We start from the raw sequence: 18,207 nt of genomic DNA on the forward strand, positions 1-18,207 counted from the left end.
GGGGGGTTTGCTTTTTCCGATTTCCCCCCCAGGCGGCCGCAGGGAAAGGGAGACCCGGCGTCCAGTCGTGGTCAGGGGAGGCGCCGCGACCTCCAAGTTGCTCGGGCTGCGGCTCCATGGAGGTGGCTCCGGAATAATGCCCCGGAGCGGGAGCGGCACCCGCGTCCCACCCGCGGCCGCGCACGCCTCCCCGCCCGGCCGTCCCCGCCCAGCCCCGCCGCGGGCCAAGGAAAACAGCCGCCTCCTCGGGGACGCCGGCCGGGGCGGCGGGGCGCGCGCCAGAGTCCCCCGGCGGCCGGGCAGCCCTCGCCGAGGCTGGCTTTGTGTTTGCGACTTTTGGGGGATGGAGGGGGCTTGAGAAGTCTGACCCCATTTCAGCCCCGTGGGGGGGAAAACTTCCCCGAAGTGTCCCCGTCTGGGTGATGCAGGAGGGCAGACACGCTCCCTGTGACATGAATCAAAATGCATCAAAAATACGTGAATTAAAATGCACTTGAACGGGGACTGTTTCTTCCTGAAGGCTGCACAGGAGCCGGCCGTTTTTGACGCAGCCTCTGGGCAGTTCTGAGGTTTCTCATCCCCCCCCCCTTTCGGATTTATAGGCGCTCCCTCGTTTTGTTTTTATTTTATCTTTTTGTACGGGAGGACTATTCCATCTCTCATTTGTGTGGTTCACCGGCATGGGCCGAACGGTCCTTCCGAGCGTCGGAAACGCGAACTCGGGGTAGCCATGTGGGCCGGGCGGTGATCGGCGCCGGGAGAAAGTTCATGCCCTTTCACTTCTCCCTCCTCTAGGAAGGATCTCTCCGGGAGCTGCCGCTCCAGCCTTCTCGACTCACTCGGACGCCTCCTGGGCTCGGGAGGAAGGGGACCGCTGTCTGCATTGGCCACGACGCTAGCTGCCAAGAAGACCTGTCGCCTTTGTTTTTAAGTCTCCAGAAATGAAAGAAGACAGCGAAGTCAGTTGAAGTCCTGAGACATCGCCGAGGCGTCTGCAGGGGCTTCCTGGAGACCTTCGTTCCCCGGCACTTGGTGTGTTTCACCAGCCCTGCCTGTCCCTCCTCGGAGCCGGCTGCGGCATTCTTCCCTCTTGGGTGTGTGCTGGCATTCCCCTCACCCCCCCACATGTGGACTCCAAAGGATTTGTCCCGTAGTCATTTGAAATGAAATGATGGCCACGCGTCGGACTGGTCTGCCCGAGGGAGATGGTGACAAGCTCAAGGCCTGCGGGGCCCCCGCCTGCGAGGTAAGTGCAGAGGCGGCATCCCCGGCTGGCTGGCGGGGCGGTGGCCGGTGTCTTGAGAGCGTCCTACGGGTCGCGGGCGGTTGGGGGGCCCTGCCGCCGGGCCTTGCCGGGGGCGTCCGGGGGCTTTGGATGGGTTGTTGGGAGAGCCCCGACGAGTAGCGAGGTGGGACCTTGCCCACTTGTGTTTCCGGGGTTCCCCGTGATTCTTTCGCAAGAACATGCCCCGCACTTGGGAATGTCCCCATCTTGATCACCCCTTCCCGGCTTGAGGAATTCTCCCTTCGTCTCCGGTGGCTGTGAATACTATGAGCCTGAGAATGGGGCACCTTGGTGTCCAGTTTTCTTCGAGTTGAGCTGATTTGGCGTGGCTTTGTGTGTGTGTGTGCCCAGAGTCTGCCCTCCCAGGTGGGGAGAGAGGGCGGCTGATCCTGGAACGTGTTCTCTTTCACACTTACCGGGGTTGTGGCCGCTGTTGGTGTAGATCTCTGCTTTGGGTAGAAAAGAAGTCTTTTCCCTGGGCAATCTAAGCCTTGGAAAATGACTTTATAGTGCTGTAATTTCAGCTCCCTGAAAAATCTCCTGCCTTTGCTGTTCTTTTATTTATGCCCTCCCTTTCACTACTCAGAAGTTCTGTGAGCTGCTCTTGGGGTGTCAGGTGGCTTGCATTGCTGGTCAGACAAGGATCTTTCCAAGGGGCCAGAAGATTTTACTCTAGGTTTTGTGAAATTTTTTGAGCAGGCTGGACAGAAATCATAGACACATTTATTGACTTATGACTCCCCGTCTATACAGTACTTGAGTTTGGTCTTAAACTACAATGTTGTTTGGCTTTTTAAAGCATTAAGTAGACATTTTGCTTTGGATTCTGTGTGGAAATGGAAATAAAGGGACCATATGCTGTCAGAAAACATTTCAAATATGTCCTGTTGCCTCTTAAGTCTTTTTTTCCTCCTTGTGTTTGGAGATTGGAGTATTTGGAGTTTACTTTCATAATGATCATGTTGTTTATTATTGATGATTTCTATAATTAAACGGTCTGAATACTGTTATCTCTTAAACTTTACTTTTGAAGTATCTATATTCTTATAGCAAGATTGATGATTATTTTAGACAACAATGATATACCCAGATGAGCCTTCACTACCTCACTGTTTTCTTTTGTAACTCATGTTATGTTTTAACTTCACAGTCCCTGAAACAGGGTCTGGTTTTAAGTGTGTGAGTTTTGGCATTTTTAAGTAAAAAAAGAATCAGAAGTTAAATTTTGGTTCATAAAGCACACAGAAACTTCCTTCATAAACCTTACTTGATGTTAGATTAGAAAGTTTATGCAGAAAACACTGTAAGGGAGTGTGCTGTTACTGTACAGTTCACTAGACAGAACTATAGATTTCTGTTTAGAATCAATGTTTTACTTCTTGACATCTGTAAACACCTGCTTGGAGGTAAAAGATGATTAAATATAACACCACAGTCCTCTGATCGTGGTACACCATAATTACTCCTTTCCTAAGGGTTACCTACAACCTGGTGATTGCTCAATGTGTATTGTAGTTACATAATAATAGGTACTGTGGCCCCAAAGCCTTGTCATTGTCTTGTGAATACTTTAATTAGCATACTATTTGCATTATATTTGCAAGACTGATGTTATTGTTATTTGTTTTTTTTTTTTTTTTTTTTTTGTCATTTAAGGAATGCCCCAAAACCAAGAATTTAGACACAACTTGTCCTTGGCTGGAAAGCAGTGCTTCCAGTTAGTTGCACACTTGGCTTTTATTAACAGTGACAGTTATGTATTTTTTAAGGCTGTGAAATTTGTTTTCATTTGGACCTTACTTTTGGCATGGCTATATTGTTTCTAGTTTGGAAATGAAGAAAACACAATATTGTCTGTATTTTGTTCACTTATATATACAGTAGTACTTGAGTTTGGTCTTCAGCTACAATATTATTTGACTTTTTAAAGAATAAGTAGACATTTTGCTTAGATTCTATGTGGAAATGGAAATAAAGGGACCATATGCTCTCAGAAAACATTTTCAAACCTCAGGGTGGGGAATGAGGAGAACTGGTGTGATTATTGTCTCTGTTTAGTTGTGATGTGTTTTTATCTCTGATCGATGCTTCTGGTGCACATTAAGTCTTGTGAATTTTTTTTTGTAATAAAAAGGGAGTTGCCTCTGGAATATTTTGGGTTGACAGATATTTCGATCTTTGAACACTGCACTTAATTTTTGTCCTTTATCTAATTTTTATTAGAAGTATTACATGCTAGAGTAGTACTGTCATTCTTTCAAGATTTTTTTTAAAAAGCAGTATGTTTGACTGGTAAATTTGTGTTTTTAACTAACCAAGAGACAAGCATCTGTCTTAAGGAATGCTGTTAATCGGTGGGAAAAAAAATTAACTTTGTAGGACAGAAGAAATCAATGTAGTGAATTAACAGGATTCTCTGTTTCATGCCTTATCTAATTAGCTAATTCCACCTTCCAGGAATAAGGTCTGTGACTGCTGAAAAAGAATCAGAGATTTCTTGTTCATCTTAATTGTGTTGATGTATGAATAAGTTTAGGCTCCCCGCCCCAAGAATATGTCGGAAGGCTCAAAACAAATAACATACAGCCCTCTTCAAATAAGAAATTGTGACAGGTCAGTAGACTATATCTTGGCATTATATAGTAAGGAGAACCCAGGTTGTAGTCACACAAATTTATATACTTTATGCATCTAAAGATGTGTTTTTCAAAACTGGTTTTACTCACTCTGAACCACAAAGTATTTTTTGGTGTATGTGTATATAATCTCATCTGTGAAGTATTCTGCAACCAATCTTTGAGTAACCTTTCTCACAAAATCACTTTATATATGCTTTTTGTTTGACTCCTCTTTGATATTATTACCCCCTTTCATATCATCCATATGGTTTCATCCTTCAAAGTTTAACCTGCTTTTTTATAAGAAGAGAAAACTTCCTCTTAGCTTTCTAAACCACATGATTTTTTTCCTTTTTTGAGTTGGAGTCTCACTCTTGTCACCCAGGCTGGAGTGCAGTAGCATGCTCACAGCCACCGCAGCCTCGACCTGCTGTGCTTAGGCGATCCTTCTGCCTCAGCCTTCCAAGTAGCTGGAATTACAGACATACCACCACACCCAGCTATTTTTTGTGATTTATTGTGGAGATGAGGTCTCACCAAGTTGCCCAGTCTGGTCTTGAACCCCCGGGCTCAGGCAGTCCTCTCACCTCGGCCTCCCAAAGTGCTGGGATTACAGGCTGAGCCACCACACCCGGCCATTTTTTTCCATTTTTAGCATTTATTTCGCTTTTTATCTGTAGTCCATGGCATATTATTCAGTAATAGAATTTTTAGCACTTTCACTGTTTATTATTGAAACAGACTTATTTACTAATGTTAATTAACTTCTTTCCTTTTTATGTTTCGCTTGTTTATCTAGGCTAAGATTTTTCTATGATCAAAATGTATTATGGCTGGTAAAATATATTTGTTGATTGATTTTGGAATAGTGTAAATAATAAGACATTTTTCTGTGTCTGAATTTACTTGGATATGAACCCATGCTATGGCTCTTCCTTCTGGAATACTATATATACTTTGCTTTAGTTCCAGACTTCCTTGTTTCTTCTCAAGCGCCTGTCTCTCTCTCTCATTCTTCTTCTCTTCTGACTCACTCCCTGTGTTTTATTTTATACCCTCCTGTTTGCTGGTAACACCATATCTAGATCTCTGTCACAGATTTTAATGCTGACCTCTAGACACACCTAGCCAATTGCCTATTTACTGAACAGTTGTTGCAGGTAGCCCTTATTGCACACTCAACAGATCCACACCTACCACCAACCTTCCATCTTCCTGTGCTCCTTCTAGTGAGTAGCATTGCCATCGATTTATTTGTCCAAGACAACTAGGCTAGCATCCTTGATATTCTCTCTGCTCATTCCTCATATCCAAGTCCTGTTGAGTCTACATCGCAAATCCTCACTGCTGCCTCCACCTGAGTTCAGGTCAGCTGCCTCTTGCTGATGACCCACAGAAGTCGGCTTCCTGAGGAGTGTCCCAGTAATCCAGCCTTGTCCCCTTCCAGAGCTCTGTTCCTACTGAATCAGAGTGATCTTTCTGAAATACAAAGCTGATCATTACATTCCCCCACGTAATCTTATAAATGCTGTTTTCTTCTACCCTTCCTTCTACCCTCCCCTCTCTTCTGTCCTCCCCTCCATGGCTGATGTTTACTCATCATTCTGGTCTTTTCTTCAGCATCACTTCCTCAGGAAAGCCTCCCATGACCCTCCAAGACTGTTTTAGTTGCCCCTAGAGTATTATCTCAAAACACCCTGTACTTTATTGGGAATAGCACTTACAAGTTTATTTATCTGTATCCCCTTTACATTGCAATCCTCATGAAAACAGGGACCGTGTTTGTTTCCACAGCGTCTGTCACATAGTAAGTGTTCAGTGAACATTTGTTGAATGAATAAGTGAATATGTAGGAAAGACTTAACTTTTTTTTTTTGAGTTGCAGTCTCACTCTATCACCCAGGCTGGAGTGCAGTGGCACGCTCATGGCCACCGCAGCCTCTACCCACTGGACTCACATGGTCCTTACATCTCAGCCTTCCAAGTAGCTGGAACTACAGGCACGTGCCACCATGCCCGGCTAACTTTTCTTGATTTATTGTAGATATGAGGTCTCACCAAGGTGCCCAGGCTGGTCTTGAACCCGTGGGCTCAGGCAGTCCTCTCACCTTGGCCTCCCAAAGTGCTGGAATTACAGGCATGAGCCACTGTGCCCGGCCAGACTTTGCATTTTATTTTATTTTATTTTTTTTATTTTTTTGAGTTGGAGTCTCACTCTGTCACCCAGACTGGAGTGCAGTGGCCGCTCCTGGCCACCGCAGCCTCGACCTGCTGGGCTCCGGCGATCCTTCCACCTCAGCCTTCCAAGTAGCTGGAATTACAGGCACGCGCTACCATGCCCGGCTAATTTTTTTTTTTGATTTATTGTAGAGATGAGGTCTCGCCTGCCCAGGCGGGTCTCGAACCCGCGTGCTTAGGCAATCCACTCACCTCAGCCTCCCAAAGGCGCAGGATTACAGGCTGAGCCACCGAGCCCGGCTTTCTTTGCATTTTTATTTAGCGCTCACTTAGATTTCGGAACACTGTACTCTTGATTATCCTCCTATCTCATTGTCTTCTCTTCTCTGTCTCTTTGAAGTTTCCGCAACTTCCTGATCTACCAAACCTTCGTACACCTCAAGGCTCAGTATGACCCTTCTCAATACTCAGTTTCATGGGGTTTTTTTTATTTTCTAGAGTTGGAGTCTCACTCTGTCGCCTAGGTGGAATGCAGTGATCCTTCCGCCTCAGCCTTCCAAGTAGCTGGAACTACAGGCATGCCTGGCTAATTTTTTTATTTCTTGTAGAGATGAGGTCTCACCAAATTGCCCAGGCTGGTCTTGAACCCATGGGCTCGGGCAGTCCTCTCGCCTTGGCTTCCCAAAGGGCTGGGATTGTAGGTGTGAGCCACTGCACCCAGCCTAGATTCATGGTTTTAAATATCAAACATATACTGATAATTGAGATGTACCTACACATATATAAAGATATCTCCCCCCCCATCTTTCTAGTCTTACTCTTGCCTAGGCTGGAGTACAGTGGCACACTCATGGCCACCACCACAGCCTTGACCTCCTGGGCTCAGGTGATCCTCCTGCCTCAGTCTCCTGAGTAGCTGGAACTACAGGTGTGTGCCACTACACCTGGCCAATTTTTTGATTTATTGTAGAGATGAGGTCTCACCAGTTTGCCCAGGCTGATCTTGAACCCCTGGGCTCAGGCAGTCCTTTTGCCTCTGCCTCTCAAAGTGCTGGGATTGCAGGTGTGAGCCACTCACCCGGCTGGATGTATATTTCTTTATGTGTGTATGTGTAAATACCTCTACTCCAGCCTATCCTTTGAATTCAGATTTCTCTATCCAACTGACCTGACCACTCAGACTCTTGACTTGGGTGTTTTTTTGTTTTGTTTTTTATTTTTCTGAGTTAGAGTCTCACTCTGTCACCCAGGCTGGAGTACAGTGGCACGCTCATGGCCACCACAGCCTTGACCTGCTGGGCTCAAGCAGTTCTTCTGCCTTAGCCTTCCAAGTAGCTGGAGCTACAGGCGTGTACTACCATGCCAGGCTAATTTTCTGATTTATTGTAAAGATGAGTTCTCATCTTGTTGCCCAGGCTGGTCTCGAACCCGTGGACTCAGGCAATCCTCTTGCCTCTGCCTTCCAAAGTGCTTGGATTACAGGTATGAGCCACAGCACCCAGCCACTTGGGTGTTGATAAGGCATATCTAAAACCAAACTGATTCTCCATATCCACTCTCCCAGCCCACTTCCCAGTGTTGTCCCTTCCAGTGTCCCTCATCTCTAGCAGTAGTTATTCTGCCCTCCCAGGCCAGGCATCTTGGAGTGATCTTTGATGTCTCTCTTTTTTCTCATAGTGACTTGCAAATCTGGTTGACTGATTTCTCAGCTTCAGTCCACACGTTAATCGGGGCAGACCATTTATAAATCAGACCATGTCACTCCTTTGCTCAAATTCCTCTAATGGCTTCTCATTTCTCTGAAGATTAAAGGCCAGAGTTTCTTTAGTGACCTGCAGAGCCCTGTACAATTGACCCTCCCACATCCCTGATCTCACTGAGCTGACTCCCCCTCCACACTCTTTGCAGCCATCCTGGATTCTTGCTCTTCTATATACACACACACACACACACACACACACACACACACACACACACGGCTTCTTGCTCTTCTCTACACACACACACACACACACACACACACACACACACACACACACACACACACACACACGCCAAGTATGGTAGTCCCCAGAGCCTTCCCACTTGCCGAACCTGCAGAGTTCTTGGAATACTCTTCCCACAGGTCTCTGCATTGCTTGCTTCCTGGGCTCCTTCAGGTGTTTGTTAAGAGGTCACCTGAGTGAACCTTTGCCAACCATCCCATGTAGAGTGCCCCTCCCCTGCTCCCTGTGCCCTGCCCTCCTTCCCTGCTTTATTTATCTCCTGATCATTTACTCTCCACCTGACATGCCTATGTGTTGGATTTTGCATGTTTATTTCAGACAGGTCAGTGTATCTAGAATACAAGTGTCTTGAGTGCAGCGTTTGTCTGGTTTGTTCACAGTGTATTTCCTGTGCCTAGAAGAATGCGTAGCACATAACAGACCCTCAAAAAAATTTTTTTTGAATGAATGAGGACTTAGAAAAATTCCAAAATGTAATTGAGTTTGCTATTTAGACACGTAATATGTGAACAATTACTTTAGATTACACAAAAATACGTAGAGTATGAAGTGTGTGTTCTCCTTAAACCTCCTGTACAACTTAAATTCCATTCCATTTCCACTAGAACGGCTGTAAAAACTGCATTTTTGTTACCTTTGGGAAGCTGGTAACCAAGTACCAGTAACCAAGACAATGTGTAGTACAAATGTATGAGATAATTTGCACTCAGAGGTGAGGTGATAGTTAACAGACTAGTGAAGGTGCAATCAGATTGGCAGATAGGAAAAACTATGAAAAGGTAATCTGCCTATATGTTATGTTTTATTTCTTTTTCTTTTGAGTTGGAGTCTCACTCTGTCACCCCGACTGGAGTGCAGTGGCCACTCCCGGCCACCGCAGCCTCGACCTGCTGGGCTCTGGCGATCCTTCCTCCTCAACCTTTTGAGTAGCTGGAACTACAGGTGTGTGCTACCACGCCTGGCTAGTTTTTGATTTATTGTAGAGATAAGGGCTCACCAAGTTGCCCAGGTGGGTCTCGAACCCGTGGGCTCAGGCATTCCACTCACCTCAGCCTCCCAAGGCTGAGCCACCGAGCCCGGCACTATGTTTTATTTCTTAAAACAAACAGCTAGTATATGGACATTATTTTTTATTTTTTCATGCCATAAATATTTCATAACCAGTCAAAAAAGATCCCAGCTATGACAAAATATTAAAAGTTGTTAATCCTGGATGATGAGAATATCAGGATTTTACTATTTTTGTTTTTTTTCTTTTTAGTTTGTTTCCAAAACTACAATAAAAAGACACTGTATACAGACTTTAAAAATAGGTAATGTGTTACTAGTCTTGTGAAAATCTGGTTTCTAGCAAACCTACACTGCTTAAAACAATACTTAAACACATTTTAAAAAGCATATACACTGCTCAAAACAATACTTAAACTTTTTTTTTGAGTTGGAGTCTCACACTCTGTTGCCCAGGCTGGAGTGCAGTGGCACGCTCATGGCCAACGCAGCCTCGACCTGCTGTGCTCAGGCAATCTTTCTGCCTCAGCCTTCCAGGTAGCTGGAACTACAGGTATGTGCCACCACGCCTGGCTAATTTTTTTTTTTTTTTATTGTCCAGCTGAAATCTCTCCAGGTTGCCCAGGCTGGTCTCGAACCCATGGGCTCAGGCAATCCTCTCAACCTCAGCCTCCCAAAGTGCTGGGATTATAGGCATGAGCCACTGCTCACGGCCAATATGTAAGCATTTTTTAAAAAGCATTTTTTAAAAAGCATATGTTTTCCTCATTGGAACTCAGGATTCTTTCTAGGCTAGTTATAGTAAATATAGCACTGTTAGTTAATTTTAAATGTGTGTTCCTTTATATACCTGAATTTAAATGTCAGAATAGCATTGCATGTCCGAAGCTTTATGCTGCGAGCTAGAGTTAAAAGAGAAAGCTTGTTGGAATTGGGAGTGGTGGCAGTGGCAACAGCAGGTATCATTAAGTGGCGTTTCAGCAGAAGTCTGGATTTGAAAGTAATGAGTGGAACCTATCACTAGATAAGAGATAAGAGTCATCAATAAAATGAATACCCAGATCTAAATAAAATGTCTCCATAAGTTGTTAGTGTTCCTTAGCATTCATTTCTTCCAAGTTAAGCATCTTATGAAGTTCATTGTGCCTTGATGTTTTTCATTCTTTAGTTTCTACCAGGTCAAGTAATCTAACACCAAAGTAATATTCAGTTTCTTTTGTTCTTTGCTTTGTGAAGGATCCTGTCATCTTATTATATTTAACAATGTGCTGATTTAAGTATGGGCAACGCTAGCGTTGATAAGATGCACAGATGCTGTTATTGAATGCAGCTATTTTCTGTTACAGAAAGACCATATGGTAGGCACTTGTTTTTCTTTCTGGTTGATGTGATTAGATTACTAAAATGAAAGGTTATTGGACTTAAAGCTTGTCCTAGTATTTATCTAATTTTAATTGACTGTAAGGAATTAAATGTGCTAAACTATTCTAAGCCTTCTGTGTGTTTTCTGGATTGGAGTAGAAAGACATCTTCATGCAAAAACTCAATTTTGGATTGCTTTCACTGAAATAGTTTCATAGTTTAAGTTGCTGTATTCTCATAAAATTGAGTATTGTGCAAATAGTTGATTTCACAATAAAACCTGGAAGCTATATATTATATATTTTTTTCTTCTAAAATAGTCTGAAAGACAAATAGATGTGCTGTACTATAGGATTAAGAAACTTGATGTGTTGGAGATCTTTTAGAAGTCCTTTTCCTTCTAGTCATCTTCTAATATGCAAGAAATTCCACTGTGTAGATTTATGAGTAAAGGAATAGATTTAAACCCAATTTATTGCTTCTAAATATTAATCTCTTTGGGGGAAAGTATTTAGACAGACCAGAACAAACTGTTTATCTACTATTATTATTATTATTTTTTTTTGAGTCGGAGTCTCACTCGGTCGCCCAGACTGGAGTGCAGTGGCCGCTCCCGGCCACTGCAGCCTCGACCTGCTGGGCTCCGGCGATCCTTCCACCTCAGCCTTCCGAGTAGCCGGAATTACAGGCACACGCTACCACACCCAGCTGATTTTTTGATTTATTGTAGAGATGAGGTCTCGTTGCCTAGGCGGGTCTCGAACCTGCGGGCTCGAATCCACTCACCTCAGCCTCCCAAAGGCAGGGGATTACAGGCTGAGCCACCGAGCCCGGCTTATTTTTTTAAATGGCAAGTTAAAGACTTCGTTTACCATACTCTAGTGACTAGCTGCTTCTGGGTCTTCGATTTGATATTAGCTGTGTATTTGACTCAGAATTGGTCACTGCTTTTCCCCTCTGTTGCTTATCTCTTCTGAACAGGCATATGGCATAGTCAGGAGTAGTGTTGTGTATGCTGTGCTGCTTATAATCCCACAACTTCTTTGTCCTTCTTGTAGCTCCACAAAGACATGTTCTCTTGACTTCTATTATTTTGTTCACTGCACTAATCATTAATATAATGAGAGGACTTATATTATTAAGAACATAAGTCCTGATTTCCACCTTATTTACAATGTAGAGTATCCTTTAATATTAGTAGATACAAAGCTGGATTTATGATTACATTTTGACATTTCTTCTGGATGTGACTCAGCCAGTATGATTTGGGGGATTAATGGGCACCATTTTTTTAAAACCTCGAGATATTTAAACATCATGAATACCCAGTATTTCCCTAATAAATACAGATTCTATATTTAAAAGACCTTGTGTAAGCCTGATCAGTGAGACCTACTTTCTCCTCTGTGTTTTGCATATTGGCTTCTGGAAATATTATGTGCTAGTGGATGTGAGAGGAAGGAAATGCTCTGGCACTTAGTTTAAATCAAATCTTTATTATAATGCTTTCAAGAAATTGTTTTGCAGTTGACTTTTTTTTCGTTTAATAATATATCATAGGCCAGGCGCAAGGTGGCTCACACCTATAATCTCAGCACTTTAGGAGGTCAAGGCGAGAGGATTGCCTGAGCCCACGGGTTTGAGACCAACCTGGAAAACTTTGTGAGACCTCGTCTCTACAATAAATCCAAAAATTAGACAGGCATGGTGGTGCGTGCCTATCGTTCCAGCTACTTGGAGGGCTGAGGTGGAAGAATCATCTGAACACAGCAGATCCAGGCTGCAGTAGCTGTGAGCGTGCCACTGCATTCCAGCCTGGGCAACAGAGTGAGACTCCAACTAAAAAAATAAAATAATATATCATAGATGCCCTTCTTTGTCCAAAGGTTGTATATGCTGTTGGCTGTCCATATCCGTGGGGGTTCCACATCTGTGGGTTCAACCACCTAGGAACTGAAAATATTCAGAAGGAAAACTGAGTCTATACTGAACATACATAGACTTTTTATTTTTGTCATTCTGTACACAATACAGTATAGTGAGTGGCTATTTATGGAGTATTTATATTGTAATAGGTATTACAAGTAATTTAGAGATGATTTAAAGCATACAGGAAGATGTCCGTGGTTATATGCAAATATTATTCTGCTTTATATCAGGGACTTGAGCATCCTCGAAGTTTGGTATCTGCAGGAGGTCCTGGAACCCATCCCCATGGATACCAAGGCAAGACTGTATAGATCTTATCTATTTTGTGGCAACATAGTTCCAGTCTCTGTTTCTGTCTTTACATGACCTTCTCCATGGTATGTTTAATTTCTCTCTGCCTTTCTCTTAGAAGGTCACATGTCATTGGATTTAGTGCCTATGTAGGTACTTCAGGATGATCTCATCTCAAGATTCTTAATTACACCTTAATTACATCCACAAAGATCCCATTTCCAAGTAAGATTACATTCACAGGTTCTAGATGGACATCTTTTGGGGAGCTACCAGTCAAACCCCTCCGCTGGGGTTCTTCTGTTTGGCACATGCCCATTTCCTTGCAGTTGCTGATGCTGTGTAGAGCTTGTGGGTGTTAGTGGTTTGTCGCAACTAACTTTTTTCTGAGGGGTCGGGGTTCATCACCCAGGCTGGAATGCAGTAGCTCAAGCATGATTCACCACAGCCTCAACTTCCTGTGCTCAGGTGATCCTTTCACTGAAGCCTCTTGAGTAGCTGGGACTATAGGCATGCACCACCATGCCAGGCTAATCATGTTTTGATTTTTTTTTTGGTAAAGATGAGGTCTTGCCTAGACTGTTTTCAAACTCCTGGGATCAAGCACTCCCCCACTTCAGCTTTCCAAAGTGCTAGGATTACAGGCATGATCTACTGTGCTTGGCCTGTCTCTACTACCTTTTTATTTTTATTTTTTGAGTGGGAGTTGCACTCTGTCTCCCAGGCTGGAGGGCAGTGGCACACTCACGGCTACCGCAGCTTTGACCTGCTGGACTCAGGTGATCCTTCCGCCTCAACCTCCCAAGTAGCTGGAACTACAGGCATGTGCCATCACGCCCAGCTAATTTTTCTTGATTTATTGTAGAGATGGGGGTCTCGTCAAGTTGCCTAGGCTGGTCTGGAACCCGTGGGCTCTGGCAATCTTCTCATCTCGGCTTCCCAAAGTGCTGGAATTATAGGTGTGAGCCACCGCGCCTGGCCTCGACTAACTTTTACTTTAGGGTTCAATAGAGATATGTTGTACCTAGTTTTGTCGTAAATATTGCCCTTTCTTGGCTTGCTACATGGCTGTGCTCTTTTTGGTGAGGAAGAAAGGGAATTCAGAGAGGTTTCTATGTTGTTTTTTTGCTGTTTTTTTTAAAGTCTGGGTCTCACTCTCAGGGATTTCTGTGTAGATTAAAAAAAAATTTTTTTTAAGTTTATTTATTTATTTTATTTTATTTTATTTTTTTGAGTTGGAGTCTCACTCTGTCGCCCAGACTGGAGTGCAATGGCCGCTCCTGGCCACCGCAGCCTCAACCTGCTGGGCTCTGGCGATCCTTCTGCCTCAGCCTTCCAAGTAGCCGGAATTACAGGCATGCGCTACCACGCCCGGCTGATTGTTTGATTTATTGTAGAGATGAGGTCTCGCTTCCCAGGCGGGTCTCGAACCTGCGGGCTCAGGCAATCCACTCACCTCAGCCTCTCAAAGGCGCAGGATTACAGGCTAAGCCACCGAGCCCGGCTAAAAATTTTTAACTTTTGTTTTACGTCTGGGTCTCACTCTGTAGCCCAGACTGGAGTGTAGTGACATGATCACAGCTCACTGCAGCCTCGATCTCCTGGGCTCAGGCAATCTTTCAGCCTTAGCCTTCAGAGTAGCTGGGACTATAGGGGTTGGCCACCATGCCCAGCTGTTTTTTATTTTTTGTAGAGCTGAGGTTTTGCTGTGTTGCCTAGGCTGGGAGATTTCTATGTTGATTGTTAAGTAAGGAAGAGATAGTTGTGTGGATATTTTCCTTTGTGTGAAACTGGCTGAGTTTTCTAAAGGATTTTATAGATGAGGATATTCCCAAGTTGGAAGCGTGAAGAATTGGAAAGAGCAGACAGTGTTTAGAATGATTTATAAAAGCTTGATTATAGTTGGGCCTTTAGTCTCTGAGTCTTTTTTTTCCCCTTTGGAATGAATGTTTGTTTAGTGATTCTTAACTAGTAATGTTTACAAGAGATACCTAGGAACTTTTGAAAGTCAGATTGCTAAAGCCCATTCCTTCTCCCAGAATTTTCCAGACGCTTAGGGTGGGAATGGAAAGGATAGTGTCAGTGTAGGTATTTAGCGATTTTGCTAGAATCCCATCTGTCTCAACTACTTAGTGGGATTATTTGAGGAAGGAAGCGATTTGCATTTTGTCTATAACTGGTGATGATGTACCCTCTGTTTCCATAGTAAAAGTTATTCTATTTTAAAATGATTTAAGTTTGATACTTCTACTTGTGATTCCTATTATATTTAGAATTGTTCTTCCATATTTATTAACTCATTCAACAAATATTTATTGAACGTCTTCTAAGTTCCAGACACTTGAGGGTACAGCAGTAAAAAAAAAAAAAAAAAAGATATAGTCTAGTTCCTACCTTCGTGGATATACATGGATGATGGGAAGTGAAAACAATTGAACAGGTACTTACAGTAGAGAAGAGTAGGAGCTCTGAAAACCTACAGCAGGCAGCCCTCATCTAGTGTAGGGATCGGGGAGGTCTTCCTGCGAAGACTGTCTAAGCTAAGTTAGGAAGGAGTTAGCCAAGTCAAAAGAAGAAAAGAACATTCTGGCAGAGACAGCGGTCTTAGTTTCTGAATATGCTGCAGCTAGGGAGAATTTCCATTATCTCACTGGAGGAAAACAGAACAAGCCCAAGGAGGGGAAAAATATAGAAGTGAACAACAACCTTGATTGAGTCTTTTAAAGCACTCAAGTTAGTTTTCATGGAAAGAACAACTCTTATTTTTTACTCATTTTATCAGTTTTCATGTCATCTACCTTACATTATTATAGTAACACAAATAGGACTGACATAAAGAGGTTAGTGCAAAAATGCAACTGACTTGTGTTAAGTTTGAGTGCCTCTTGGTGGGAGCAGAAATGAATGGCTAGAGTGAGTTGGGCTTGCCATGGAGCAGTATTTACACAGAGGAAATGGAGAATTTTGGCTTATCTGGCAACTGGGTTAGGCAGGCGTCAGTTAAGCTAGCATCTGTGGTAATGATAATTTTGGGACTAGATTAACTTGTTGAGGAGATGGGGAGAGAAGAGAGTCAAAGTCAGAGCCTTAGGGAATACCACAAATTTAGGTACTGACAGCGACAGACAAACCAGCTCAAGATGGACTCGTTAGAAACAAGTTTATCAGGAGCCTCAGCTTTCTAGTTTTAAAAACGTTTTTATTTATTTATTGTTTTTTAGGGTCAGGGTCTTGGTCTGTCACTTAGGTTGGAGCACAGAGGTGCGATCATAGCTCACTGCAGTCCCCAAATCTTGCTTCAGCCTCCCAAGTCGTAGGGACTACAGGTGCCCTCCACCATGCCTGGCTAATTTAAAAACATTGTTTTGTAGGGATGGGGTCTTGCTGTGTTGCCCAGGCTGGTCTTGAATTCCTGGCCTCAACTGAACCTCCCAAAGGACTAGGATTACATGCATGAGCCACTGCAGGATTACATGCCTGAGCTTCAGTTTTCAGATTTCAAAGACTTTGAATTTAATATTCATATATAGACTTTGCGCAATCTTGTGACTTTATCATTGTGTAACCTAGCTTTTCTCAAACGTATTTTGCCATTGAAGTCTTTTTTCTTTTTTGAGTTGGAGTCTCACTCTGTCGCCCAGACTGGAGTGCAGTGGCCGCTTCCGGCCACCGCAGCCTCGCCTGCTGGGCTCCGGGGATCCTTCCGCCTCAGCCTTCCGAGTAGCCGGAATTACAGGCACGCGCTACCACGCCCGGCTGATTTTTTGATTTATTGTAGAGATGAAGTCTCGCCTGTTCAGGCAGGTCTCGAACCCGCGGGCTCAGGCAATCCACTCACCTCAGCCTCCCAAAGGTGCGGGATTACAGGCTGAGCCACCGAGCCCGGCTGAAGTCTTTTTTCACTTTACTAAATTCATATTCTTATCCTATAGAACAAGTAGGAACATAGTTTGGGAAACACTGCTGTATTCGGGCAAAAAGGAGCAACAGAAGGAATTTAGGCGGGATAGTCATATGATTAGCTTTTGGCTTAAAAGATTCATTTGTTAGTCTTGCAGAGACAAGATTCCAGAGGGGAGTGAGACAGGATGTTTGGGAGACCAACTAGATGCCCTTGTGATAAGCCATAATTCAGGAGAAGGGTCTGAATTTAGGCAGCTGCTGTGGAATAGGAAAGGGATGGTTCAGTACATATTTTAGAAGTGACAGGGTTTGGTAACTGGATAGGAGAGGTAAGGAAGAAGGAGCCCAGAGTGACTTTGGCTTCTGTTTGTATGACCAGGGGCTGAGTTGTGCAGCTACTATGCAGATTAAGGGATCCAGGAACTGGTACATGCTGACAGGGAAGAGGATGAGTTTTGAGTCTGTAGGGTAAGGTCATAGGTGTATGTGCTTAGCACGAGATTAGGCATGCAAATATGGAGCTTGGGGGAAAGGATGGCATTGGAAAGGGGTTTAGAAGTAATTCCTAGTTAAAATCATGGGTTTGGAGGATGATATCATCTATGGATAGCATAAGAAATGAGAAGGAAAGTCAAAGATAAAATTCTGATTTAGACAGCAAGGGGAAGCAATCATAAGAATATAGTTATTAAGTATGCGTTAGATACCGATATCATTCATTTTATTTATTCTTCTATTTTATTTGTTTTATTTTATTTTAATTTTTTTTGAGTCTCAGCTTGTTACCCAGGCTGGAGTGCAGTGGCATGCTCGTGACCACCTCAGCCTTCTAAGTAGCTGGAACCACAGGTGTGCGCCATTGTGCCTGGCTAATTCTTTTTTTTTTAATTGTAGAGACAGGGTCTCGCCAAGTTGTCCAGGCTGGTCTCAAACCCCTGGGCTCAGGCAATCCTCTCACCTCTGCCTCCCAAAGTAGTGTTGGGATTCCAGGCATGAGCCACCACATCTGGCACATTTTATTTGTTTTTTTTTTTTTTTTTTTTTTTTTTTTTTTTTTTTTTTGAGTTGGAGTCTCACTTTGCCGCCCTGGCTGGAGTGCAGTGGCACGCTCATGGCCACTGCAGCCTTCAGCTGCTGGACTCAGGTGATCCTTTCGCCTCAGTCTTCTGGCTAGTTGGAACCACAGGTACGCCCCACCATACCTGGCTAATTTTTTGATTTATTGTAGAGATGAGGTCTCGCCATGGCCAGTTTACTTTTTCTTTTAGAGACAGGGTCTCAACCTGTTGCCCAGGCTGGAGTACAGTGGCACCATCATAATTTATGCAGCCTCAAACTCTTGGGCTCAAGCAGATCTTCCTACCTCAGCCTCCCAAGTAGGTGGGAATACAAGCATGTGCCACCATACCAGGCTAGTTTTCAAAATTTTTTTTAGCTGGGCATGGTTGCTCATGCCTGTAATCCCAGCTCTTTGGGAGGTGGAGGTGAGAGGATTGCCTGAGACCAGCCCAAGCAACTTGGTGAGATCTCGTCTCTACAATAAATCAAAAAATTATCCGGGTGTGGTGATACACACCTGTAGTTCCAGCTACTTGGAAAGCTGAGGTGGAAGGATCGCCTGAGACCA

General features: G+C 43.8%; 1 protein-coding gene across 1 annotated transcript in view; it reads left to right on the forward strand.

Annotated features, from left to right (window-relative positions):
• The first annotated feature begins 480 nt into the window (after window positions 1–480).
• The window catches only part of LOC103251153 (rho GTPase-activating protein 21-like), an 80,273-nt gene continuing 62,546 nt past the window's right edge, over window positions 481–18,207 (forward strand). The window contains exons 1-2 of the mRNA XM_008049753.1: window positions 481–569; window positions 796–1,246. Of these exons, the coding sequence (XP_008047944.1) occupies window positions 1,169–1,246 (78 nt within the window). The 5' untranslated portion in view covers window positions 481–569; window positions 796–1,168. The remainder of the gene's footprint in view (window positions 570–795; window positions 1,247–18,207) is intronic.

This window comes from Carlito syrichta, unplaced genomic scaffold (assembly GCF_000164805.1).
Source record: "Carlito syrichta isolate Samal-C Ts95f unplaced genomic scaffold, Tarsius_syrichta-2.0.1 Scaffold136508, whole genome shotgun sequence".
Taxonomy (NCBI): Eukaryota; Metazoa; Chordata; class Mammalia; order Primates; family Tarsiidae; genus Carlito; species Carlito syrichta.